General features: G+C 50.2%; 10 protein-coding genes across 10 annotated transcripts; 4 read left to right on the top strand and 6 right to left on the bottom strand.

Annotated features, from left to right (window-relative positions):
- Nucleotides 1–51: 51 nt before the first annotated feature.
- F5J12DRAFT_723472 (uncharacterized protein) lies at nucleotides 52–1944 on the top strand (the record flags this gene model as incomplete). Its single annotated transcript, XM_051741454.1, has 3 exons — nucleotides 52–258; nucleotides 315–447; nucleotides 509–1944. 3 exons carry the CDS (start codon nucleotides 52–54, stop codon nucleotides 1942–1944), a joined length of 1776 nt encoding a protein of 591 aa, XP_051598218.1.
- A 103-nt stretch (nucleotides 1945–2047) lies between these two features.
- On the bottom strand, nucleotides 2048–4335 carry F5J12DRAFT_233948 (guanine nucleotide binding protein, alpha subunit). The gene is made up of 10 exons (XM_051738508.1): nucleotides 4314–4335; nucleotides 3792–4253; nucleotides 3716–3736; nucleotides 3141–3660; nucleotides 2955–3073; nucleotides 2846–2898; nucleotides 2492–2780; nucleotides 2350–2432; nucleotides 2256–2289; nucleotides 2048–2200 (listed from the first exon to the last, which is right to left on the bottom strand). Exons 2-10 carry the CDS (start codon nucleotides 4003–4005, stop codon nucleotides 2151–2153), a joined length of 1383 nt encoding a protein of 460 aa, XP_051598217.1. The 5' UTR covers nucleotides 4006–4253; nucleotides 4314–4335; the 3' UTR covers nucleotides 2048–2150.
- Nucleotides 4306–6377, bottom strand: F5J12DRAFT_233961 (Golgi phosphoprotein 3-domain-containing protein). Its single transcript, XM_051738509.1, has 4 exons — nucleotides 6103–6377; nucleotides 5695–6050; nucleotides 5296–5548; nucleotides 4306–5207 (listed from the first exon to the last, which is right to left on the bottom strand). Exons 2-4 carry the CDS (start codon nucleotides 5962–5964, stop codon nucleotides 4606–4608), a joined length of 1125 nt encoding a protein of 374 aa, XP_051598216.1. The 5' UTR covers nucleotides 5965–6050; nucleotides 6103–6377; the 3' UTR covers nucleotides 4306–4605.
- Nucleotides 6378–6926: 549 nt separating this feature from the next.
- On the top strand, nucleotides 6927–8218 carry F5J12DRAFT_234863 (uncharacterized protein). Its single transcript, XM_051738511.1, has 3 exons — nucleotides 6927–7031; nucleotides 7082–7699; nucleotides 7756–8218. Exons 1-3 carry the CDS (start codon nucleotides 7008–7010, stop codon nucleotides 8140–8142), a joined length of 1029 nt encoding a protein of 342 aa, XP_051598215.1. The 5' UTR covers nucleotides 6927–7007; the 3' UTR covers nucleotides 8143–8218.
- A 1181-nt stretch (nucleotides 8219–9399) lies between these two features.
- On the bottom strand, nucleotides 9400–11037 carry F5J12DRAFT_842749 (chitin synthase III catalytic subunit). The gene is made up of 7 exons (XM_051746174.1): nucleotides 10870–11037; nucleotides 10569–10757; nucleotides 10307–10511; nucleotides 10037–10251; nucleotides 9829–9983; nucleotides 9471–9774; nucleotides 9400–9420 (listed from the first exon to the last, which is right to left on the bottom strand). The coding sequence occupies exons 2-6, from the start codon at nucleotides 10644–10646 to the stop codon at nucleotides 9582–9584; spliced, it is 846 nt and encodes a 281-aa protein (XP_051598214.1). The 5' UTR covers nucleotides 10647–10757; nucleotides 10870–11037; the 3' UTR covers nucleotides 9400–9420; nucleotides 9471–9581.
- Nucleotides 11038–11093: 56 nt separating this feature from the next.
- On the bottom strand, nucleotides 11094–12272 carry F5J12DRAFT_842743 (uncharacterized protein). The gene is made up of 4 exons (XM_051746173.1): nucleotides 12219–12272; nucleotides 11845–12152; nucleotides 11687–11744; nucleotides 11094–11621 (listed from the first exon to the last, which is right to left on the bottom strand). The coding sequence occupies exons 2-4, from the start codon at nucleotides 12136–12138 to the stop codon at nucleotides 11578–11580; spliced, it is 396 nt and encodes a 131-aa protein (XP_051598213.1). The 5' UTR covers nucleotides 12139–12152; nucleotides 12219–12272; the 3' UTR covers nucleotides 11094–11577.
- A 1328-nt stretch (nucleotides 12273–13600) lies between these two features.
- Nucleotides 13601–15084, bottom strand: F5J12DRAFT_784066 (uncharacterized protein; the record flags this gene model as incomplete). The annotated part of the gene is made up of 10 exons (XM_051742975.1): nucleotides 13601–13644; nucleotides 13764–13775; nucleotides 13907–13947; nucleotides 14073–14116; nucleotides 14152–14169; nucleotides 14281–14328; nucleotides 14406–14431; nucleotides 14453–14481; nucleotides 14534–14601; nucleotides 14896–15084. The coding sequence occupies 10 exons, from the start codon at nucleotides 15082–15084 to the stop codon at nucleotides 13601–13603; spliced, it is 519 nt and encodes a 172-aa protein (XP_051598212.1).
- Nucleotides 15085–16422: 1338 nt separating this feature from the next.
- F5J12DRAFT_842718 (uncharacterized protein) lies at nucleotides 16423–19573 on the bottom strand. Its single transcript, XM_051746172.1, has 15 exons — nucleotides 19381–19573; nucleotides 19161–19313; nucleotides 19034–19072; nucleotides 18685–18914; nucleotides 18570–18631; nucleotides 18420–18507; nucleotides 18004–18330; nucleotides 17917–17943; nucleotides 17798–17894; nucleotides 17602–17699; nucleotides 17217–17547; nucleotides 17035–17158; nucleotides 16867–16965; nucleotides 16776–16801; nucleotides 16423–16753 (listed from the first exon to the last, which is right to left on the bottom strand). The coding sequence occupies exons 1-15, from the start codon at nucleotides 19534–19536 to the stop codon at nucleotides 16667–16669; spliced, it is 1944 nt and encodes a 647-aa protein (XP_051598211.1). The 5' UTR covers nucleotides 19537–19573; the 3' UTR covers nucleotides 16423–16666.
- A 49-nt stretch (nucleotides 19574–19622) lies between these two features.
- F5J12DRAFT_928297 (uncharacterized protein) lies at nucleotides 19623–20871 on the top strand. Its single transcript, XM_051749438.1, has 3 exons — nucleotides 19623–19757; nucleotides 19810–20229; nucleotides 20332–20871. The coding sequence occupies exons 2-3, from the start codon at nucleotides 20095–20097 to the stop codon at nucleotides 20770–20772; spliced, it is 576 nt and encodes a 191-aa protein (XP_051598210.1). The 5' UTR covers nucleotides 19623–19757; nucleotides 19810–20094; the 3' UTR covers nucleotides 20773–20871.
- An 82-nt stretch (nucleotides 20872–20953) lies between these two features.
- Nucleotides 20954–23393, top strand: F5J12DRAFT_723569 (amidase signature domain-containing protein; the record flags this gene model as incomplete). Its single annotated transcript, XM_051741465.1, has 13 exons — nucleotides 20954–21068; nucleotides 21122–21235; nucleotides 21293–21403; nucleotides 21463–21536; nucleotides 21605–21782; nucleotides 21813–21953; nucleotides 22008–22059; nucleotides 22113–22243; nucleotides 22302–22406; nucleotides 22463–22642; nucleotides 22700–22854; nucleotides 22918–22985; nucleotides 23036–23393. 13 exons carry the CDS (start codon nucleotides 20954–20956, stop codon nucleotides 23391–23393), a joined length of 1782 nt encoding a protein of 593 aa, XP_051598209.1.
- Between the last annotated feature and the right edge of the window lie 2136 nt (nucleotides 23394–25529).

The following is a 25529-nucleotide window of genomic DNA, read 5'->3' as shown; positions in this document are numbered from 1 at the left end:
GGACAGCGCCAGCGACGACGCCCAGCCAGCGTAGAGCCCGCCATGGCCTCAATGCGTCCGTTAACGCTGCACGCATCTGCTCTCAGCGATTTCGAGTATGACCTGTACACCTCGTCGCTCAACAATCTTTGCGTCACTAACGACACCGAAACAAGCACAACTGCCCGCGACTTCGAAACCACCACTGTCGGCGTCCGCGAAGCACGGGCATGGTTAAGGGGGAGATATCACGATCTTCCGGCGTCCGATATCGACGACGTTCGTCCCACCATTGTGTTTCTCTGTGTCATCTACGCTGATATAGCTACTCCCAGATTCTGAGACTATTCTCTCCCTGTCTGATGCCCTCGGACACGCTCACGGGTGGCCAGTTCTTTGCTGCCTTGCGTCTCGTCATCCATGCCCAGTCCGGGAAAGGTGTCGATCGATCCCTTGCATTTGTCCAGGGTGAGTTCCCCGCATGACACACTATACCTTCCATCTGTCATCTCACTACGCAACAATGCAGCTCAACCAGGCACCACTAAGCCTACTGGAATACCTCGGCCACCTTCACCACCAAAGCGTTCGGTCATAGCACCGCCAAGCCATCCAGATCGCTCCAAGGGGCTCAGTTTTAGTACATCACCTCCGGAGACGAACCCCTTTGTCCGAAGGTCTACGGAACACGCCTCATCCGTGCAGAGCACGGTATGCACAAGTTCGGATGGTCAGAGCGTTCAACCAGCTCAGCAAAATAGCCAAAGGCTCAGTCATAACCCGTTCCTGGTGCGGGATAGAGTAGAAAGCCAAGACGCAGTCGTTAAATCATCCGAAAGAACACTTGCAAAGAGTGGAAAGCTTCCGCCACTACCTCCACGTAAACCTACAACGTCAGCGTCCGCGCAACAACCGCCCGAGGTGACCATGGTGCCACCAGCTCCCCTCAGTCCGCCGCTTGTGCTTCCCAAACCCAGTCATATTATGACCCCGCTTATGAGACAGTCCCTGGAGGCGAGCAAACACGGACAGACTATGAGGCGCGTCGAGGAACAATTGGACCGAGAACGCGTCCTTCGGGTATTGAAAAGCACTTCCTCGGGAACTTCAAGAACGCGGAGTACAAGTCCTTCTAAACCAGGTTCCAAGACATCGGACGTTGAAGACACACCCACCGTACCTCCGCGCCGCAGACAGCCAAGTAGTACGCCTTCATCCGCATCAAGCTCATTGGCTTCCCTTGAGCAAGTTGCGAGCGCTACGTTGAAGTCGTTACATCCTTCCCCATCGATTGTCTCCCCTCCAGTCCCTGCTCCACCCACACATCCTGATCGCCGACCTTCGACCGGTACCAGCGACTCTCAGCAGCCCTCCTCTGCAAGGGTTTTCCGTTCGAAGTCGATGCACCACGCAGACTCACCTCCACTTCCCCCGCCCAGGCGGAAGCGACCAGAGAGCGTTCAACTGATGCCTCCTTCAGGCACGATAGATGCTCCTTCCTCACCTCACATCCCTCTGTACTTGCACGCACACTCGCGGACACCTTCTTATCAAGGTCTTTCGCGTCACGTCTCTCTTACACGGGGTAGTGACACCACCGACTCATCGCCTATGTCCAACATTCAGAAGACGATATCCAACCTGCAATCGAAGGCTCAGCCCAAGCTCGATGCGGTGAGATACAAAGCGGAAGCGGGTATTAGCAGGCGAGGATTTGTCAACCATGCACAATTTGGTTCCAGTATGAGGTGGCGCGGTGAAGACGAAGAAGGATTGATGGCAGACACCCAGGGTATTACGGCCGACGTCGACCAAGACCCTAATTTACAATCAGTCACTGACAACGACCTAAGTTCTGGAGAGGACCGTGAGGCGCGGACAAGGGCAGAAGATTCGCATCGCAGATTCATTAGGGAGGCCGACAACCTGAAGTTGCCGCCCGGTGAGGGTTGGGCCCAGCTTTAGCAGCCCGATTGGTTCCGGGGGGACGCATGTGGTGAGCAGAGAGGGTCGCAACGTAGCGTGAGGAAAAGCGGGGTTTGTATTATGTAGGGAGATCATAGACATACGCTGTATAGATATTCACGTTATAATGTGCTGCTTCGTTTCAACTCAATGATACATCAATACCCTGATCGTGAGACAGGTTTAACTATACATTGAGATGCCTTTCACATAAGAGTTGCTCTTTTCAAATGTTCCCGCATTATTCCGTCACGTACTGAATGGTGCGATTAGGAGCAGTGACCAAGGTAGGTAGCCAAGATCCTACGCACCAGAATCCAGAATTTGCGATGTTTCGTGAGTATCCTGTAAAATGAGGATTGGTCATTACCGAAGAACGACGGAAGCTTGCGGGGACAAACTTACGACAACTGTCGTCGCATATATGTGACACATCCGCGGTGCTGGAGAGTAATGCCGTGCTGTGTCTTTAAATTTCGTTCTGAGGTCTGTTGCAATCACATTTTCAGTCAGTCCAATCTGATGGTGTGGGACACTTATGTTGTACATTTGACAACGGCCATCGTTTCATTCGGTCTGTCGGCATACGAGGGTAGAAATCGCCTGACGACGGCACCGTCGGCGATCTTTTTATCAAGCAGATCGATTTTGTTTAGAAAGATGATCAGCGTTGTGGACTTCAATAGTTTGGAAGAGCATATGGCCTTCCATAGGATGAAAGAGTCTTCCAAGCGATTGACACGTGGGTCTTCCGCAAGTCGTTCGTCGAAACATGATATAGGGGCTAAGAAAATGATAGCGGTGACCTGCTCAAAATAGGGCAGCCACGCTTGGCGCTGGCGCATTCCGTGAATACGATACTTTGCTAATTTGAAAGTGGCATCTGCGCCAAGATACTTGCCTGTGTGCGTGACCCCCCAACATCGTAAATCTTCCATGTCAGCATCTTACCATCTGAAACAACGTCCGAGGTCCATGAGAAAAAAAACAATATTTCTGAAGTGACTGACCCTCATCAATGTACAGATCGTGCTCTTGGATGTCGAGCGTACGCAACCGCGCGCGAAGCACGTCGCCATCTTCTGGTTGGTAATCACGGCCGGCGATACGTTCGGAGGCGTTGAGGAAGCTGCCGATGAGCAAGGCACAGTCGGCGTTAAATCGCGGGGACATTAGTGAAAAGAAAGTAAACGTACAAGGTTGCTGAGTCTTCCAAACGTAAACCTCGTCTCTTCACCATGCTTTGGATGATATCATCTTCCCACAGCTCTTTGATATCCTCCGAGCATCGTGCGATCACCTCGGATATGTCGGTTCTGTTTACACCTTCAGGCCGAGTGCCCGGACGACCTTTTTCGTTCTCATCTTGCGAGGCTTGCACAAAACTTCGCCAATCCCTTGACCGGACATAAAATTCCTTCGACGGTCTTGGTGAAATTGTGCGCATCGAAGATGAGGGTTGCTCAACATCCACAGCGTTAGCGGCAGCACCCAGCAGTCGCTTCAGATCCTCCTCGACTCCCCGTAGCGGGCCCAGGCGAACGACGAGAAGACGGTGCCTGTCCGAGAAGGATAGTACGTTCTCGTCTTCAGCATTGGGACATTTGACCGCATCCAAGATGGCGTTGACAGAGCGGACGAGGTTGAGCTGAATAACGGCTTTCCATGATGCCCGTTCTTGTGCCCATTTTTCTGGGGCGAACTGCATCCGAAAGTCTATCAAGGGACAACCCGTCGGCGAAAAGGGGTATATCGACGTCTTTGCACTCACTCTTCAGCGTAGTGGACTTTCCTGGCGAGCAAAGGTCAGCGGATATGGGGTAAGCAACAATAGGGGGCACAGTCACCACTTTCGCTCTGGCCGAGCAAGAGTATTTTCACCATTTGTTCATGTTTCTTGAGGTCGGCTTTGTGCAGCCGGAGTTCTTCGTCTATTTGATCACTGATTCTCCGAGACTCTGCCTCCCTTTCCTCTCTTGCAGCTTTCTGATCAGATGTTTCGTTGGGTGGGGGTGCGGTGACAACTGCCAATGGGTCTGAGGCGTCGAAGCTGAAGACCATGCCGAGTGGAGCTGGGTGGGGATCCCCTGCAGAAGAATGGGCCTTTGCGTGCTGACTGGGGAGGTTAAAATGAAGACCCGCCGAGGACCCACGATACAAAATATAGGGTGGTGGTCGTGTAAAAACAGTCAGGGACGGGGGTCACGAGTATCCCCTAGGATATTCCGGCCACCGATGTGATGTGTGATGCACTGAGAAAGGTTATGCTTTGTGGTGCAGTGAGACAGACAGGGTTCTGGCTACGACGCCTGACAGCGACAGTACTGCATGTCTCTCAGTGACATATGTGTATTATAAATAAGACCCACTGTCGTTGACTTGCGGGAACAACGGCTGGCCCACTGCGCAAAGCTGCCTGGTCATCTGAGACACAGCGAAACACAGCCAGTCCCTGCAACCGGCTGAGAAACTCGTCGTCACTCATGTACGAAACAGGTTTAGACGCATCAGTCGATCAGTGGAGCTTATCGACCCGGTGGCGGGCCATCATGCATCATGTCCGAGTGCCTACTAATCACATAGATATTTGGGTCATACCCAAGCGTACGACAATGTAACGAATGTGGAGAACCAGTGATCTCAGGACAGAAAAAAAAAATCTCACAGGAGAGAATCCAACTTCGAAAGCACCTCCAGAACACCAGCGATCAACTCGAATCCAAGGTCCTCTTCCCCATTCATCTCTCGCTTGACTTCTTGCAACAACCCCAAAAGGCTCTCTCTCCCGCTTGGCACCGTGCTGCCCATCCCGATCCGTGGTGCCTCTCGTCGGCGCCCGCTTGCCGTACCTTGCCCTAAATTACTCCCGAATGGCCAAGACGAAAATTCCGCCAAGATTTCGTCACACCGCTGAAAAGCTGCTTCCCGATCTTCGTACGTTAATCGTCCAAGAGCATTGTCCAGGACACTTGCTGCATAAGCCGCGCACACCAAACATATGGCACGCGTGACCCTGCATTGTGTTCCCTCCTTATCCAGTGCGCTCGGCGGAATTGTCGAGGTATTGGCCGTCAGCAGAGACACTACACGCGCGATGATCGCATCCTTGCTTCGGATATCGGCCACGGGATGGGTGGCCATGTCGAATAATAGAAAATTGCGTTTCTCCGTCCGAAGAATACCCTTGTCCACCAGGCCTTTGGCAAGCCGTTCGCGAACCTGCTTAAGCTGGTAACCTATCTTCATCACATTCCACGTCTCACCTACGAAGGCAATGGCAAGGACGATATGGGTCAGGGGGCGGCAGGTTTATTGCCACCAGAGTTCGCATCCAACCGGAAATTGGCTTACCGCTGAGAAGATCAATCCATCCATTTATTGTAAACCTGTCCACTTCTTGGGCCTTCATCATTTTCAACGTCTCGTCCAGTATGGTCTCGCCAGTCTGCCTATCATCAATAACCTCCACTATGCGGTCGCCGATGGGGTATTTACGCCGGTTGACGTCCTTGACGAGAGCTATCCGGCGACGGAGTGCAAGCTCCACGAGTATGCATCCTCGAAGAGCATAAGAGATACTGTCGTTCCAGAAAGAAAGATAACCCTGTATGACACAAAGGTATTAGCGTTCGGAGTTCAGAGTAGTATTGATGGCGTAAAGGGCGCTGGAACGAAACTGTGGGAGGAAAAAGACTGCAACACATAGGAAAGGGGTATCACGAAGGAAGGGGATGAGGATATTGAACATACGTGCTTGTCTTTCAAACCAAGCAGAAGAATTTCCTCCATGATAGTCAGGCGAGGCAACTTGCCGCCAGTGCGGCTCTCTTCCCGGTCTTGATCGAGGTCGCGAGGGTCGAACGCAATTTTATTACCACCCTCGAACGCTGAGCCAGCATGGGATAAAACAGCGCCATTAGAGGCAGAACCATTCGCATGCCAAGCAGAGCTGGAGGTATCGTCTGACGATGAACCGGTGTTGGCGACACGTCGTCGAGACAGACCTGCAGCGGAGCTCATGGCGGTGAGACTGCCTGTCAGATAACCGTCCAAGTGGGCTGTCGACGTGGGTTTCTACGGGGCGTTGCTGGGCACGGACGCGACGCCTTTGGAGGAAATGTGAGACGCAGCTGGCTGGTGTAATCAAAGCGGACGAACTTGTTGTTTGCTGTGTATCACACCCAAAAAAATATTGGTACCCGTCACTTGTCGTCCGCACAACACAACGACGGCGGGGTTCCTTATGTCCCTGAAACCAGACACCTGTGTTGGCAGGTATGATCAACGAGCTTTCGGTTACACCAAAAGGGCTGCCCCTCAAGGAGGTTGCTGTCGACCGGCAAGTTCCCTCGGGTTCTCCACTTCTTCGCTCCAAATCCCTCGGCGGCTGTGATTCTGGGCTTCGCAGCGCCCGCGCGTCGGCGGTGACAAGTCTCAACGTCATTCTCTAGTCAAAGATCGCCTCACTTCTCCTTCATTCCCCTGACGGTGACGTTGGCTATTACTGTACAGCTCGTTCGCGGCTACACCGTGGAAGCCGTTGTTACCATGAAGACACACAGTCATTCGACACAGAGAGCTAAGGAAGGTCCGTTTACGGTCTTCTGAGTCTTCCTGCTCATCCTGAGCGGTTCTTTCTGCGATGGGCAATACTCGAGATGGAACCGCCTTAGCTAATGTGCGGCAGACCGCCTCCCAAACCCCATCGACAGCTTCCAGTCTATGAACAGGCAATTTTGAGGGTCGTGCGCGGAGATGACCCCATGCGGCATCCACGTGACCTGAGACTCCCTTTCACCGTGCACAGACTCTGCAAGGCAGGTGGATACCCCAAATGTACGTGATTTCGGACGCCAGGTGCGATAAAATGGCTCGTCTTAAAAACTTTTCATTCCCCCCCCCGAAGGTACTTTCCCTTACCCGTCTCTCCAAGCGGACTATCGCGACTCCCACCCGTGTGCAGGGCATACGAGCCCCAACTGCCAACAACAGCTTGCTTCCTCAAATAGATTTTCATTCATTAAGTATTCACCCCCCTTCCCGACTCCCTTGATACCTTCACCATGAATTCTCAAACCGGTATACATGTAAGTGCCAGATCCTCCTCTAGAGTTTGCATCCCTGCTGATTCCAATAGAATATCCGAAGTTCACACTTGTTCCTTCCAGTGGACGACATGAGTGCCTCCAGCATTTCGCTCTCTACTGTGGAAGACCACGACTGTCGCTGGTTAGACGCCGTGTCTCCCAAGGCGGCGTTGACCTTTGCTGCGCTATGGGACCCGGAGGAGGGGATGATCACCTTTTCGGGTGCACGGCTTCTTGAGAGTGACGGCCTTCTGGGGATTGAATCACGTTCATGCGTGCATGGTGATGGGGCATCTCAAGCAAATTCATGCGGTCAGAGCGCAGAACCCGTGGTAGATGAAGATACCGAACCCCTTGACACCCTCCACGACACGTTTCGCACTTTCTTGTACCGCGTTCCCAATCGCTCGTTCCGGTATCGCCAGCAGAGAAGCCCGCTGACGCGTGTTGCTTCAGTTTCCGGGACAAAAGACTCGTATAAGCGGGAAATAACGTTGAGACCCGTTCGCTCACTCCATATCCCACGAGTAGACAAGGTCGAACCAACCCTCCCACGATCGATCCAGGCTTCACCCATGTCCAGCATGTTTGGGTCTCGAATGGATCGAACTCCCGAGATGCATAGTATGGAAGAGGGGCTTTCGGTTAGCGGAAAGAAACAACTTTTGGTATGCTCAGGTTGTGTTGATGCAGCGCCAGTGCATTCATGAGCTTGTTTTCTTAGTCTTCTCGCTTTTCGGCAACGACGTTGTCTACCTCGACTAAGGTGGACGTACCATACGGCATTCGCCGTAGAATATCGCTCACTCCAGTTCGTTTCCCTGTCGATGATAAGGCGTCCCTTTCGTCACCTTCTCGTTCACCTCCTTCCTCTCCACGTCGGCGCCTCCGTAAACGGTGTCCAGCTGCGGAGGGCCACCTCTCTCCAGCAGCGATAACTACAAATATAGAATTACCCAAGGCAAGTCCGGAAGGACGTAAGCCGCTTTCCCTGCTGTCACGGTCTTCTTCAAGATACTCCCCCTCTTCCCCTACACCCTCTTCTAAAAGGGGCAGTATCAAGTACAAGTTCCCAATTTTCCCGCGCCGTAGGGCTTTTTCGTCGGAGTAACGCTTCGGATGAGGGTTGGGTGTACATCGAATTGAAAACCAGAATCGAACAACGCCTTCTTCCCGATTTCGGGGAGGATTAAGCTCGAAGGCGAAGTTGACATAACGTCAACGGGCAAGATCGCGGGTCTATGTGACTCTGGGTTCTGGCTTTATCCCTCCTTTGCTGATCTTAACCTTCTTTCTTGTTTTTCCCTCTCGCTTAAGCTACGCATTCCTTTGTCTCGACGGCCAGTCTCTGGTGTTTTGCCTTCCGCTCCCGCACCATTCCTTCTTTCCCTGATGGGTTTCTGACATATTTGCCTCCCACAGGCTGGATGGCACGACCACTTTCCTTTCATATCCGCTAAATTGTCATATGTATCAACTTCAAATTCCCGTCGTTGTATGTCGAGCGTTTCTTCCTTTCCCTGACGTTATGTCCGTGGACCTAGTCACGCGACACTAGTGCATGCGTCATGTTTTTTGGCTGTGTTCTTGCGACCTTTCTCGTGGTTCTTTGATGTGTACATCGAATGTCCTGTACATGTAAACATCAATTCGATGAATACTGTACAACGCCTTTGTCGCTCGGGGTCGAGCTTCCAGTCATGATCATCATGAACTTCTGCATTTCAATTTGCGTATCGGGATCTATGGCAGTTCCAACGGGGGTTATATTAGTCTACAAAGTGCCCGCCCGTCCAACATACACAGCCCGGCCGGTGTTCGTGGCCATCTGTCCTGGAAACCATGCTTGTCCATGAAATTTCAGAACAGTCCTTACAGAAGATATTACGGTAGTGCAAAGGAAAGGAATATTCGTACACGAGATCAACCAAAAACTGTTTTCATTGCATGCATTAAAAAATATAGCTAGCCACTGGATTCCAGTCCTAAATAAACCCGATCTCACCCAGTCAGGAGATTGAGAGAAAGTAACGAACAGAACGTATGCACAGAAGAGTACAAATGTACATGAAATCAAGACGGATGAGGTTATCAACCTCGCAAACGGCGTGAATACACAGGAGAGTGAATTCATATCAGCACATCCTCTACATCGTAAGGTAAGCTTCAACATACGGGTCGCCATAGCGCACAAGGACAGAGCAGGACAACATCTAAAGGGAGTGGAGAAGCTGATACAGTCCACGTAGAGGACAAGATAAACAGCACAGATTGGGGTGAGAAAGGACCGTCGTGCGTCAGTACAGCACAATACATGAGTGGGTGAGTTGAATCCACGGGGTGTGTTGCAGTGGGCTTTACGGATAGTAGGCATCGTTGTCCCAGTCCTCTGCAAAATTTGTGAGTATAACGATGCACGTGGATCAAAGGCTGTGTCACCTTCCGTGATGCTCCGCCACGCAACATAGAGTACAACGACGGTGGCAGTTTCAAGAAGGGTTGCTATGAAAGAACCATCTACCTTTGCAGATGAACCCTATCAAGTAGTGATTAGGCAAGTCGTGAAAAACCGGGAGCGTGTGAGGCATCACTCACTTGACATATCACCTTGCTCAAAAGGAAGTAGGCAAGCTGGCTGAGGACGAAGAGAATGGCCGATATGACGTAGTACCATACAGGACGGATCTCGTTGAGCACGCCGATCACTATGTAGAGCATGAGGCCGAGGTAGATAACAGCGGCGCTAGAGAGTCATAATCATAAGTCGCAGAAATTCGCGAGCTGAGGAGATACATACACCCCGGGCCATATACTCGTCAGTACGAAAAGTGGTATACTGGCAAGCGCTTCTGGTGGGTTCGACGGCCCAAAAGTGTGCGTGAGGGTGAGAGCGACATCAAACGAGATATATGTTGTTGCGACGAAGAAGAAGACGCCGATAATGGATAAGGGCTATCGGGTCAGGTGAGAGGGAGCGCATTGTGAGAAACAGCCCAAATACCTACTATGATAGAGCTAAGAGTGCCATCTTCCACGACCTGGGTTGCTACGATGGCATTGCCCAGCAACCACCAGAACAACGTAGCAACAAGGCCTGCATGTAAGGCAGTAAGCGCAACTAAAGCTGTAGAGCCCTGCTCGAGGAGAGAGCCCGTCGTCAAAAGCTGGAGTGGTAGTGTTGCGAGGTATATGAAGAAGAGTATTCGTATTTCCGTTCGTCCTTGTGTTATTCACGTGAGTGGGTAGCAACAGTGAGGGAGAAACACGACACGTACCGACTGCAGCCTGTCTCCGGCCAGCGTGAATGATTATTGCAGCGACGACGAATATACTAAGGCCACAAGCGATGATATCTGCTATGTTTCCCAGCGATCCGTCTGTGTTGACTCTCGGTATACCGCATACCGGGTTAACACCGACCGGCGCAGAAGTAGCATTTGCAGATAAACCAGTGAGAATTTTGGGATGCTCGGGAAGTACCTTGTGAATGAACCGCATGAGCTGCCAAGGATCAGGAACGGACTGGATAAGCCATACCTGACGGTAGAAGAGATTGCACCAGGTATACGATGGAACCTGAGAGCACAACGATCCGAAATCGCCAAACTGACTCATAGCTACGATCCCGATGGGGAGTTATGGGTGAGGGTGAGGGTATGCAATGTAACTCGGAAACGATCCGCGTTTTGGCAAGGCTGTCTTTGAGGAAGGGTATCGCCCGAGGAACTGGCGTTAATTCGTTGTTCGAGGTCGTGTAACGAGTGGAGTCGAATAGTTCAAATCGCAAACAAATCAATACAAGAAACTAGCGTGTCATTGAAAAAAAAAAGGCGCCCACCGTCGAACCAACAATAACTGTTTCTAAGGATCTCCTCAACAAGACGAAGCAGGACAAAGACTCAAGGAAATGTACTGGACGGGATGGATCGCAATCGCGAGGACGACAAAAAATGACCAGCGAAACGTGGGAGGAGGAAATCATGCGGCCACGTCTCACGCGCCGGTGGTATTACAATCATTTAATTCGATAGCCACAGGAAAGAATTGAAAATTCCGAGCAGCACATCTCATTATCACGCGCCATCACTTCCAGCAGTCAACTTACAAGGCTGCGCCCGTTCGGCCTCGTCGATCGACCCATTAGCAGCGTGTGAATCGACTTACAGCAACAGCCATTAATAGGGCCACTCAAGGCTGCTGCCGCCGCCTACGCCTACGCCCACAGCGCGACTGCCAAAAATTAGCTGTAGGCGTCGGCGTCAGCGCCAACTTTGAGCGACCCTGTTGTGCTGTAAATGAATAGCAAAGTCTAACCGAGCTCTCACTCATCTGCCAGTTACTCCTTATTCACATGCAAAACTTCATGAGGTGGCCTTCGCACCTTGCCAGCCTGGGACCGCAGCTATGCAATCCAGAAGGGGGTGTTCTGATCATGATACCACATCGACACCCACAACTGCTGTCAGTATTGAATCATTCCAGAAGAAAAGAAATCCTAGGACTACATGAAACATGACGAGAACGCAATGAATTCAAGACTCCATCACTATATTGCTGGATCGTGAAGCACTGCCAATAGATATCGATGATCTACAAGTGTCAATTGATTCATGCCGTTTGTGAGGGTGACCAAAGCGAATGAAAGAAACACTTACCGGGCGAAATCATCAACTCGTGCCTCTTCGTCCGTATTCTCATAAACCTTATACTATCCTGTAAAGACAATTAGGGAATTAATATCAGTCCCGAACTGGTTCATCGGATAACAACACTCCAGTATCGAGCTCTTCTCCGCATGAAGTGAGATACGTACCCCTTCGTTCTCTTCTCCACTGACTTCTTCAAGTCCCGCCTGCACACTCTCAACAATGCCTCTGATAACAGCGGCGTACTTTTTCCCCTGGTCACCCTCGAACACCACTCCCGAGTGTCGAATAATGCTCACTTGCTCGCCACGCGATAGGAGGATGTACCCCAACACGGAACGATGAGCAGAGAGCATTGAAAGCGTTTGTTCCAGTTCTGCTGGCATAGTAGCGTGATTGTCTGTCGAGGGGGTCGTGGTGGATGTGGATGGGCCACTTGAGGTGCTAGCTAGCGTAGTCATTGAAAACGACAAGCCTGGCGGTGTGGGTCTGGGGTTAGCTGCACTGTCAACAAGGGCATGTATTGAACGATAACGCTCACTGTGTGTTAAATTATGAGCGCAAATAGAGAGCAACCTAACTTGGGATCCTCGGCCGCAATCCATCCATGCCGCCACATTTGCACTGTTGCAACTTGTACACCCTCGTAGAGACTAACAGCGTCGCAGTGCACCCTGCCGTCTAGGTCCCGCTCAACTACAGGCCTCGCTCACCCACGCAAACTAATCGCTTATATCTGCGCTATTTGCCTTGTCAAAGCTCTTGAAGTCAAAATGGGTACTTCGGGAAATGATAACGGTCAAGTTAATTTCTAAACACTATAAGCACGGCAAGAAAAGCCTCGTTTCGCCAGGTCCCTGCATCCAAAAAGCTGGCCATTTGTTTATGCAACGAACCGATCATGTGTTTGTGCCGGTAGCATTGACGTTTCGATTATTGTCAGCATAAGCGTCCCCGCACTCACCTTAATGGCAGAGCTGCTATGGTTCTCTAATCATGGACATATAGAATCTTCTACGTCTGGATGCCTGACAAAGTTTTACGATCTCGGATCCTCCCCGGGGAGATATAAAATACCTGTAACATGGCTGCCTGTCGATACACTTTGGTTGTAACAACTGTCATACCCGGAATATGATGGCAAACCCAGGATGAAACTACCAAAATCACACCTCTCCCTCTCTTCGCAACGCTGTAATCTTGTCATGGACTGAAACAGCAGTGATATCGATAACAACCCCCTCGCGCCCGTTGAAATGTCTTTCTCCATCTTTTGAACTCCCCCAATCCTTCGAAAGCTTCGGCGGTTTCGGAAAGTGGACATCATCGACGCGTCCAGGGTGACCCTGAACCTGAACCCCAGGATTGAAGATGTTGCCGGGTGTTCAGCGATGCTAGAAGCGAGTTGGCGTATACTATTCGATAGTAAGATGGGGAATTGCCAGGGAACAGAAGACTGACTGTTTTCCAATAACGAAGTCCAATGCCATTGTCCATGCAATTATGTCATCAGCATCCTGGACAAAGTGTGAGACCATTATAGTTGTCTTACAATAGGTCATATGTAGCCACGATGAGCTCCGCAATGACGACTAGTCTACCGCAAAAGCCTGAATCAATTCGCAGTTACAAAGCAAAGAGTTATCAGACGTACAAACTCAGCAAACACCGGTTAACAGCATAGATGATAAGCGTGATTCAACAGACGCTTCGTTCTAGGCAGGATTTATTAGGAAGGAATGACCAACACTGACTGCACTCACCTTGGGACTGCGGAGCGCGAGCCACTATCACGCAAAAGTATGCAGAGTGACACCGTAATCAAAACCTCAGATAAAACGATGGTAGACGTAGTAGGTGTCGCAGTGTAAAACTAGGAACAATGATTTGTGAGCTGCCGCACCAAATTCTCTGTTGACAACACTACCCTAGTGTGCGAGGCGAAGCTAAGCGCATCGTTGACGAACCTACATACGGAGATCAGTATTTCAGTAGAGATGGTTTCACAGAGTGGAGTACGTCATAAAGGCTATCGCTGCTTCTTGTTAGAGTAGGTCCCGCGGTGGAAGAAAAACGATGGACAAACCTATGGCAAGCCCTGTTGAAACGTCGTTATAGGTGCATCGTGAGTGCAATAGAAAAACACATCAAAGTGAACTAGTACTAATAATATCTACCACGATCCTGTTACTGGATGATACCTTTGCCATCACAAGTAACTGTACTCACAAGAGGGGCGGCCACCAACCACCTCAGTTGACGACGGCAAACTGAATGCCAATCAATAAGGTCTCGAGTGGCATGTTGGGTGTGACATACGTCAATATATCGTATGCGCAAAGAAGCTAGGACATTCAGTTTATGGTCGTCGACTGGTAAAAAGAGAATCACTTACAATTGAACTATAGTAACGACAAATGTCTGGAATAGAGATAAATCCTGTCATAAATGCTCGTGAGATGAAAAGAACACACATTCACTGGAAGCGACGCCTAAGCACGGAAGCACCCTAAATCAGTGCATTGCAGGAAAATGGGTGAGCGCACTGGGAATGACCTGTCAGATCTCATTAGCTGGAAGCATCTCTGAAATAGACAGCATACGAACCAGACAATATACTCCAAGCTCAGCAGATCTCCATAATTGGTTATCTGCAGTGGTTGAGTGCAACGGTTACATGGAGTAGATGTATCGGTTTCACCAGGTAGGAGTGCAACACATGACACACTAATAGAGAATTAACCACGCATTTTCCTAGACATAACGAATACTCACTGAACGAGATATGTAATGTATCAAGAATCCTGAATTTGCATGAGCAGGTTCGACAACTACCCCAAGGTAGCCCTAACTCACCATACGGCAGCAACAACGAACTTTATGCATGACGAGTCCTCAGAGTAGTGCATGTAATACACATAAGTCTGTATAGCCAGTAAGCAGGTCACGAGCCTGATCATTTAGTATGAAGCGCCCCTGGAGAGTCGTTACGCCATACAACCTTCAATATGGGACATAGACATCAGAGGGGAGATGTGACAAAATCATCGAAAGCAATACATACATGGCAGAGACCAATCCCCCAACGAGGGTGGAACCTATCGCGAATGATTGAGCAGACAATTGGACTGTATTTAGCTATGAAATGTCTTCACCAAACCCGCCAGGAATACCCATGTCATTTGGGTAACTTGTATAGCACAGATTCGTGGACGAACTCGTTGCAGGTTGCGATTGTTGAAGTGATTGGGGGCAGTGAGGGCGTATTGGATTAAACAATCCAGTTCTCTTTTAAATAATGAAGGCTGCACGGATATGCAAGCGAGGACCTCCATTGCCATTGCCCCGAGGAACGCCTTTGGCATGAGGTACTTAGACCAAACCATCAAAGGATATGGTTGATCCATGGCGCATCAAACTTCAAGTAAGATCAGGGACGATCGAAATCCCAACGACAGCAACTAACTGTGGAATAGTGACAATTCCGCGGAATTTGTGTTGTTGAATGGCTTGGAGAAGCCAAATCAACTGGACTCCGTCAAGTGCGCGATTACTCAGCGCGGTCTTGCACCAGGTCAATCAGGACATTTGCACGTGGATACAGCAAATTATGAGCAAACGATAGTGGCATTGTAACTAACTAGTAACAATGTACGATGGTTTACAGCACTGCAACCTTCTAGTCACGTACATGGGGCTATGTGATCTTGGATAAGACTCGGATCGGATGTCAGATAGCGGCACCGCTTCAGAGGGAAGCCGAGGCAGACAGCTGCCTCTGAAGCTCTTTCACCGAGGAAAACTAGATCACTGGCTTCTACTTCTCCTTGAGCGAGACTTTGCATGGATTATAGCCTTATTGTGGCATGAGGCAAGAGGAGCAGCTTGAGGGCTGGGGATAATTCATTGCTTCATCATTTTATATTGTGAAACTTGGCAATACCTTTGCCATCCACAAGTAAATGTACTCAAAATTGGGTCACCAACCATCTCACTCGATGGCGACAGACAGAATACCGGTCAAGAATCGGTAGATCAGATCAAAGTCTCAACATAGAAGCATAAATTCCATATTGGTTTCGAACTAGTCTTCAGGGGAGCGCCCTGCTCTTCGCCCACACAGACATCGTGATTGATCGGTTACTACGCGTCGAATGGCTCGATGGCCCGGAGAAAAAACTCAACAGACTGAGCAAAGTACAGTTCCCATAGGAAAGGTTTTGAAGAGAGCAGGCCCTGAGGTTGTTCGCTGGTGAAACTTCCAGTGTTACCAAAAGAAACCATGTAGACGAAACTCTCCAATGCCCAGTGGAAAACTTACTTTTAACGTGCTGGCTGGAACATCGCAGTGACAGTATGCTGTTTCAATTAACAGAAAAAGCTTCTAGGTCTGGTTCCAATTTTTTGGATTTGTTCACTGCAGTGCGCGTTGGACAAATGGGCACCCATGGTTCTTGCATGTTGTAAGTAGATGAATCATCGAGACGCAGTATGTTTTTCTATCTACTAGTGTCTCAGACTTCGAGGACGACACACCAAGGTGATGCCCATGTCGTTTGAGTAGCTTGTATATTGAGAACTAGTTAAAAAAACTCATCCTCGAGCTGTGGATGGAGAAGTGATCGAGGGTGGCGAGGTCATATCGATCTAATGATAGAAAAATCCAGTCCTGCTTTTCAAACATGATGGCTACATTTGTATCATCAAGGTAACTTGCATTGCCAGGCCACAGCATATTTTCAAGTAGGCCAGATCACTGAAGGGTATGTTCGCGTACATATAATCACGTGACTCGACACCCCTGCTCTCTGCAGCTGCCCCCATTCCAACATAGCCATTGATCTCGTCCATTGCTGGTCGTGATATAACACCTGCCACGCATCAGTAAATCACATTGTGCACTGGAAGCCAGTAGGGAGTCTCCAGGACTGGAGAGCCCTGGACCGCAAAAGTGATTTGCTGATGCGATCACAATTAAATAGTGTTCACTTATCGACGATTTCTACTCTGCCCACAACTTTGTCCCCCGCCTGCATCGCGGCCGACCTCCCTCATCTCCTTCTCATCGAGTCCTGCCTTCAGCTAGTATTTTCTCCACTTCCTCCAGGATTGGCTTATACTCGGCTATGTAAACGAATTCCACATATCAGGAGGACAAAAGAGTAAGAATGACGAAAAGTTAGACTCGCCGTAGCGTTCTTCGGCTAATCCAAACCCATCGCGGCGGAGTTGCTTTCTACGGCTGTCCATTGCGCCTCCAGCGTATGCCTTTTGTGCCCAGTATTCCCCTACGTATTCGTCGTTTGTGTCAGACGGATAGGAATAAGAGGAGACAAGAGCTAGTCGGGAAGACTCACGAGAACGTGCATAGAACATAGCAAGTGTTTCTCCCGGAGCTGGGGTGCTGACTATATCCTCCGGGGAACGTTCCGCACTCTGTGCTGATGCGCTCATAAATGCAGATGCTTGAGCGCGAAGATCCTAAATACATGAACCTCCGTGTTAGAAGGGGAAGGGAGGAATGGCGTAAATGTAATACAGTGACTGCGGCTACGACGGGCTCATCTTCGCCGCTTTGAGCCGGGTCTTCTTCAACATCGACTCCCTGGTTCTGACTCTTCTTTGCCTTCCCCTTACGATTTTTTATGTCTGGTTCGGTTTCATCATCGTCTTCGTCTGTGTCGCTACCATCCTCGTTATGGCTGTCAGTGTCACTACCACTTTCGTCCTCGCTACTGCTCTCTACATTCTCTGGGATAACAGTACTCATTGAACGCAGGCAAGAATATTTGTCGAGTTTGTCAAGTTGAATAGTGTAGAAGTCATCGAGTGTATACTCCCGGGACCCATGCTCCAAGATACCGCCATATCTTGGGTAACAATGTTAAACTTTGAAGGCTGATCGAGTGAGGGAGATTACTCACATGTACAACGTATTTCTCAACACCGCTAACATAGCATTGTACCTTGCAATTGGCTTAGTTAGGTTAGGATCGTCAACGTCCTGTTCAGGACAAATAGTCTTGGTCCTGACTTGTGGCAGTCTTCGGAGGCGGAGGATAGATACCAATTAAGAAGGATTCATATGATTCTGACATAAAAGGAAGTAGAAGGTAATACCTCGTCGTCTTCATTTTCAGAATCTTCGGGATCAGCTGTATTGGTAATCACAGGACGAACTTGCTTCTTCTTCCCGGAACCTGTCTTTTTTCGGCCGCTTGAGATTCATAGAAGTCCACCTGCTGTTCTCGAGATGGTGTCCATACCTACAATGCGAGAATCAGTCCCATGCGATATGCACATTCAAGAGATGGTTCCTCACTCACAGGTCTGCCCAGAACACGCTCTCCATGCCTTCTTCATCGCGCTCAACGTCGGTCACGCCACCAAACATTACACCCATTCCCCGTCCACTCCAAAGTGCCATGGTCGCTCCAGCACGTGGTGATGGTACATGGGCAGAGCTTGGTACACGACGCTTCTCCCACTTGAACGTAGGGACTGCAGTGGCAGGATCAAGCGTAATTCGCAGCAACCACGTGTCGTCCAATATTACCCCCAGGGGACGTTTCCCTTTGACATATTCCTTGCAATATCCCCCATAAAGAACGACACCGTCTGAGGTTGGGAGGAAGGAAAAGCCACTACGAGGCCTGCGCTGTGCTGTTAACGTCGTTGCTGCAGAATTGATCGAGCAGAGGGAGCAGCTTTTCTGCCCCCCGGAGAGGCAAGCGAGACTCACGGAGGCTTGCGGTCTGATTCCTTGAATTCAATCTGCTTCCACTTGTATTCTTGAGTGTCAAAGATCCAAGTGTCATTTAAATACTGAGCTAACAATTGTGAAAGAAGACTCGTTGTTCAGATAGCCTACGAAAGCAGTGATGCGACCTACTGCGATACCCTGGGTCATAGAAACCTCCGAAAAGAACGATATAGTGCTTCCACATTGCCATTCTGCCACGTATCATGTGAGTGAGTGGGAGCAGTGCGTATTCGTGAGGGTTTACCGATGGCCGGACCGAGCGCTGGGACGGATTTTGGTCTCAATCCGATCCCAAGAATGACTTGGAATGTCGAAAACCCAAAAATCGCGATAATGATGGAAACTGTTCTGATAGGAGTGACGAGAACTCGCCACCTTCGTGTAGTATTGTCGATTCATGGGGTCAACAGACTCAACCATGTACATAGAGAGTGGCGCATAACATACCGAAGAGGAATAGCTTTCCGCCTCCAACTGGAGATGCGACAACACTGTGAGCGGAGCGTGGGCCAGGGCAAGTCGGGGAGATGAATTTGCGCCACTCATTCTGGAGCACTTAGTCGAGAGTACAGGCATGGACAGGGCGGACAAACCTTTTCTGGAGAGTAGCGGAAAACGTCGTTGTAGAAATACTGGAACGGTTTGTGTGAGCAGGGCACACTTTCCTCCGAAGAACACCATATCGCAAGCAAAGACATATACACGGCAAAAGGTACGCACCGCCTTTCCATCCTCGCTGAAGAACTCGCCGCCTATGGACCACAGGTGATTTCCATTGGGACACGCAGTCAAGGTTGCGTTTGCACGCTTGCTTGGGGGTCCTTCCACCACTTCCTCGGTCACTGTATGGGCCTCTTCCCACTCGCGTCTTATCTACTGTGAATGTTGTCGAAAATTAGATGAACCTCTATAATTTCCAGTCGAGAAGGAAAGACGGAACCTTGTCGAGGATGCTGTCGAGATCTTCATCATCTTGATCCTCCGGTTTGCTCGCCTTGGATACTTTCTTCTTCTCCTTTTTTGCGGTTTTTTGAGCCGCCCTCTCCTTCTTGGCCGCCTTGGCCGCTGCTTTGCTAGTCCCCGACTTCTTTGCCATGACTCAAGTTGATATGATTATCGACTCGGGTCTCGGGACAATCGACGCGGTGCACGTGATCGATATCATCTTTTGTGCTGTCGGCCCTCCGCTAACTTGTCTGAGACATGTCACAGTTGACTACAGCGAATAATGAATCTCGCCAGCCCGCGCCCAAACCGACATATGCCAGTCTACTTGGAATATCTGGGCCCGTTCCCAAATGGCTTCCAATATCTTTTGTATGTAATGGGCACCAGTCAACCATTCAAGTTATCTTAGCATGAACCGTAGCTCGCGATATCTTCAGCTGCCCTGGTCGTCCCAGTTGTAATGCTGCGACGGTAGTAAAGCTGGTCTACGGGCGACCGCCACGACTGCCCCTCCGCGGAGAGGGTCGGGCATCGTCCGTCAACCCCGGACCAGCACACTCTGGGCCAGCCGGTAGCTCCCCCACCACGTATTCGTCTTCGTACGCAGGGATCATCCTCATCTCAGAAACTGCCATCAAGCCAAGGGTCACAAACATCGTCCCACACGTCGCCGTTCTCTAGTACACGTTCCGACACAGCCGCTGCCATGGCATTGGGAGAGCAGGACAGCTTCAATGGGTCGTTGTACACCCTGAAAGCTCTCGCCGTTGCAACAGCAATCGTCTGCGCGAGTGGGTCTGCCTCCGTCTTCGGCGTCATGACATATCTGGACGTGCATAATGTGAGTCCGTTCGGTTGGTTACGATTTACAACAGTGTTTGTGCCTAATGCACTGGATGATTGCCGTTCGCTCCTTTACTCCATGCTTACCCTCCTTTTGCAGACATCCGAATTCGCAACACGCATGCGCCTCTGGGTAATAGCTACCTTCCCCTTCCTCTCCGGTCGCATACACCGGAAGCCGGAAGCCAAAGACCTTGAAGCTCTTACCCCTCTCTTTCCTTCTAAAGATGTAAATGGGTTCTCAGATTACCCTTCTCCACAAACCTCTTCATTACCCTCGCTGGCATCGTCTCCGTCGTCCGAGATGCCCGCGCATCCTCATATAAGCCCCCCGTACGACGTTGCGGAGTCACAGACACGGCTGCAGGCAGCGTATGACCGAGGGGGGTTCTACGCATTGGTTGAAGCGGCTTTAAAAGAGCTTGAGGCAGACGCAGAGACGGAACGCGCGCGAAAGGTTGCGATGGCAGCCAGGGCGGCAAACGTGGCACAACCGAGTTCGGGGAAGAACAAGAAGTCGGAATCAAAGACGTTACTATAGATCATTACACACTCATAATGTGCCAACCATTTGTATTCTATATGGAGGGAGGAAGTACATACCGCGTGATTAATCAAGTCCGATAGACGGGGAGGTTGGTGCCACATGAATGATATTTAACACAGGAACTGATTGGGGTCGTAGTTAGCTCTAACAGTCCCACTTTACTGCAGACACCAACATGGGCAACCAACGTGACGCAACGATATCCTCTAAACGAACGGCTCGAGAAGCCGCGCTCGCACATGCATCCACGTACGATGCCCTCAAGCATGATTCATTTACGAGCGCCACAGGTATGACCAACCTTCTCAGCCTAAAGAACATCTATCGAGACAGGACATCGCAGCCACAGAAATTGTGCAGCGCATCAGTGCTAGTGAATGGACGGCATCGCAAGTCCTCGAAGCCTACATAGCTCGTGCTGTCGAAGCACAGCGCAGGACGAACTGTCTCACTGAAGGTCAGTTGGTTGTCGGATGTCACTGGACTTTCTAATGTTCTTCCCTCCCACTGCCAGTCTTTTTTGAAGACGCTCGACGCCAAGCAATCCAACTGGACGAAGAATTCGCAGCGACCAAAAAAGTTCGTGGACGGCTGCATGGCGTACCTATGACTTTCAAGGACCAGTGTAACGTATCCCTGTCTTTTGTTGCTGATACCTCAGACTCAAGGGTTCTGCACGGGTAGTTGAGATTGCTGGATATGATACTACCATAGGGTTCACTCGTTGGGCCAACCAACCCTGTACCGACGATGCTTTTGTGAGTTCCCCCTCCGTTTCTTTCCGAGTCGCGTGCATGTGTGTTCTGACGCGTACTCGCGTGTACAGCTCGTCTCCCTGTGCCGTGCGGAGGGTGCCATCATTATTGCAAAAACTAACGTCCCACAAACTATGTTTGCCTTCGAATGCAGTAACCCACTTTGGGGCCGCACGCTGAATCCTTGGAATGATAAATACACCTGCGGAGGAAGCACGGGCGGAGGCAAGTCGTCTATTGCTCGCGCGAGTCGTCCTTGCAGTTGATACGATGTTGTAGAGGCGGCTGTATTGGCTATGGACGGGTCTGCCCTTGGAGTGGGCTCCGATGTCGGGGGCAGTATCCGCATACCAGCTTCTTACTGCGGGATATACTCCCTTAAACCTTCCACAGGGCGAGTGAGCGCTCATGGTGCCAGAGGTATGAATTGAATCAGACAAAATGGGCCGTGGGACGTTCCCTGATGGCGTGCAGGTTGCAGGCCAGGTTTCGAAGCCATCCGTGTTGCATACGGGCCTATGGCAAGGTAAGATTTCGTTCAGTTTGCTGTTTCCTAACCGTTCTTTAACGTCCCGCTAGGTCCATCGAAGATTGCGACCTCTTCTCCCGCATAACCTTCGGACAACTCGACCCAGCTCGTCGAGTTACCCCAGTTCCATATCGCCCGGTTGAGTTGCCGAAGAAGCTGAAGTTTGGGTATTATTTTTGTGGTAGGAAGCTCGCAGTTCCGATTGTCATTTCTGTCATCTCCAGAATTGATTCTCCCAGACTCACTTGCCCAGTCTTCCCCTGCTACTGTGCGTGCTATCCAAGAAACAGTTAATGGGCTGAGGAAGGCAGGACACGAATGTGTTGAATTTTCAACCTTACTGCGTACGTCAGCATAGCTGCACGAATACTTCGAGCGTCCTTGACACTGTTGCTCCCAGCCCCGAGTGCAATGGAAGTGTTTGTCGGACTGGTTACTTCCGACGGGTATAAAAAGATGCTCTCCCACTTGCAGGGCGATCCTCAGGCAAAGACTTTCTTATATCCAGTTCCGATTGTGAGGTTGACAGTTCATCAGGAGGACAGTCTGTTCCTATCTACCCTCGGGGCGAAAGTACCTGGTCAGTTATTAGTGAACTCGCTGCTATCCAAATGATAATCTCATTGATGATTTAAAGGCTTCGTACGCAGTTTGATGTGCTGGGCAGCTCAGACATTTTTCGGAGACCGCATGTTCCCTCGGTTCTTCTCTCAAGCACGTACAAAATCTGTCATTGAATTTTGCGATCTTATCGACCGCCGAAACAAGGTCGAAGAGGCTTGGTATCAGGAGGTGAACCATCATTCTCCATCTCGCTTGCCGCAGATGTAACACCCGATTCCACGTGCTGCGCAGGTATGGGACAAACATGAATTTGACGGAATCATAGCCCCTGTACAGGCATTACCTGTCATCCCTCATGGGTAAGACCGATAATTCTGTGGTTTATCGAAATTGACGGGAGAATATCCAGTGCATGTGCATATTTATCCGGAATGGCTTCTGCGACAGTCTTATTCAATGTCATCGACTCTCCCGTTGGGATTGTGCCTGTGACACGAGTAGACGCATCCTTAGATCAGTTACCTTCCAACTTCAAGCCAGGTGAGACGGGGGGCTCAACCATTTTCGAAAAGTTCATGTATCAGGACGGCTCCCGTACCGTATACAATCCGCAAGAGATGGCGGGTATGCCTGTCGGTGTGCAGATTGTGGGTAGGAAATGGGATGACGAGAAAGTGCTTGCGATGATGCGTGTCGTTGACGAGGTGTTAGGGCCGAGGGGGTTTGGTCCAGGGTGCTGGAAGACAGGAGACAATGGTGGCGTCTAAGGTACTAACTTGCTCATGCACTCGTCCGTCGTGATATTCCCTCCCTCTCTTGAACCGAGATTCTGCCCGGACTGTCCTTACCTTGTGGCTCTCTAAGCACGATTTCCCCCCGACAGAGTATTATAGTTATGCAAGCGATGAAGAAAATGATCGTTATAAATGCGTAGGACTGTTGTGCTCATATCACTTTATTTGTTGTCGTGTCAGCTGGGTGGAACGTAAGGCATTTTGACGAACTAAAGCGTATACTACAGACCATATACTCACAGGCAGGCCGAATCCCCTGCGTTTAGCTGCATCAGTCACTTCTGGTTCCGTCGGCATGTACCAGCGTGTACTTTGACTCGTCCTTTGTGCGGTCCATTTCCAACGCCGGGCTTCCCTCGAAAGCTGGCTGACCCGGGGCGGCCCCCAGGTGCCAAAACTGAAGCATACATGTTTCCCGGTTACTCATGGCAAAGCCACCATGGTATGAGACCGCTGCACATGAGATCAATCTGGACTCCATCGTTACGGTTCGTGAGTAGGCAGCAAGCTCCCAGTGAGACATTGCACCTGCAGCTGATTAGCATGGGAGTCAAGGCGAAGCTTGGGAATGTTCCTGCACGCGAACCTCTATGGAGCCCGGCCTGGCACGCTGGAACGGTAATGATTTCATAACCTGCACTTTTTGTCTCCGTTGGTCATTGTGTGGCTCAGGCAATGGTTAATCGTCGCCGTCTGACTTAAAGTCACTCAATCCCCAGACCACCATATCATCCGTTGACGTGTGTAATCACTTCCATCCGAGGGGGCTACTACTACTAAGCACTGATGAGTGAGAGCTACGACTGCCGGCGACATTCTCCCCGGCCGAACAGTATAGGAAGCTAACATTACGTTTTATCAAAACGCGCGCCACGTTTCTTGAACGGCTTCTGCGCCCCGTCGCCGCAGTCCGTGCTTCTGATGAGATACACGTAGAACGAACGGTTGGCTTAGAATTTTTAGATTTCGATTTAGACTCGCCGCCCCTCAGTTGCGAATATAAGTCGCCGTCTATACTTCCGCGTACTCGTCGATAACCGCTGATATGAACTGCGGCCTGCGCCAAACCTGCGCAGTAACGTGGAAGCGTTCACCGCAGTGGAATTTAGTAGTGGAAAGTGTTCGTCATAAAGCACAGCATCCTAGTGTTAACTCCACAAACCTTTCGATGTCGACATCATCAGGCTCGGATGGTTACTGCGCAAAAGGACACGTTCTCCGCTGCGGACATGCTGTCCCAACCTTTGCCAACTTGGGTCAAGCGAACGGTACGGAAAAGTTTACTCTGAAATGACCTAGTGGCTACGCAAGTTCAACTCCACGCTTGTCTCGTCTGCGAGGTCTGCAAAGCGTGTATCTGTATCCACTGCGCAGTGCGCAGTCAAGAGTCACAGGCATGCTGCTGGTGCCGGGCTGGTGACCAAGCTTTACCAATTCCAACTATCGATATTGAATTGGACTAGGTCATTTTACATACGAACTGGATTATCAGACTGCAAATCTCGGAGGTCGATTTCCACAGATTCGTCGGGTTCCACGTACCCGTATACTGGGGCTTCAAGATAAGGTCGCCGTCTCCTTTACTTTCTTCCGATTTGTGCCATAAGCTGATGTTGAGATACGATAAGGGTCCGGTCTTTTTGTCATGACGCCGGCGATGGATTTAGATCCACAGTATAGTGATTGCGTCTGGGTCCGGATATGCGGGCGCGTCAGAATTTCTCGGTGATCGGTGCTAGTTGACTCAGTGCAGTGGGACAAAACACCACCGGGGGTACCAGAGCAGCGCACTGACTTCGAAGGAAAGACCGTCCAAAACCCGCGTTTCGAGGGTCTCGGACAGAAACGCCATTTCTTGGCCATCCTGCAAAGAAAACTCGAATAACCCCACGGAGTATGTGTTTCCAATTCAGAATGAAAGGCGTTCGACCCGGACTGTTTCGGTATAGCGAACCCTGTCCGTAGCACGCGCAGTTTGGATTCACTCGCTAAGACGACAATAAGTTACATTATAGAGACTGAACCAGTAATTCCCGTCGTGGTGGAGCAAAGTGCGAAGGGTTTGGATTATCGACATCCATATGCAATAGTATCTTATCTCGCGGGGAT

The sequence above is a fragment of the Pisolithus orientalis genome (genome assembly GCF_024613125.1).
Source record: "Pisolithus orientalis strain OTSU chromosome Unknown F5J12scaffold_23, whole genome shotgun sequence".
NCBI classification, from domain to species: domain Eukaryota; kingdom Fungi; phylum Basidiomycota; class Agaricomycetes; order Boletales; family Pisolithaceae; genus Pisolithus; species Pisolithus orientalis.
This window is presented reverse-complemented; position numbering and strand designations above follow the sequence as displayed.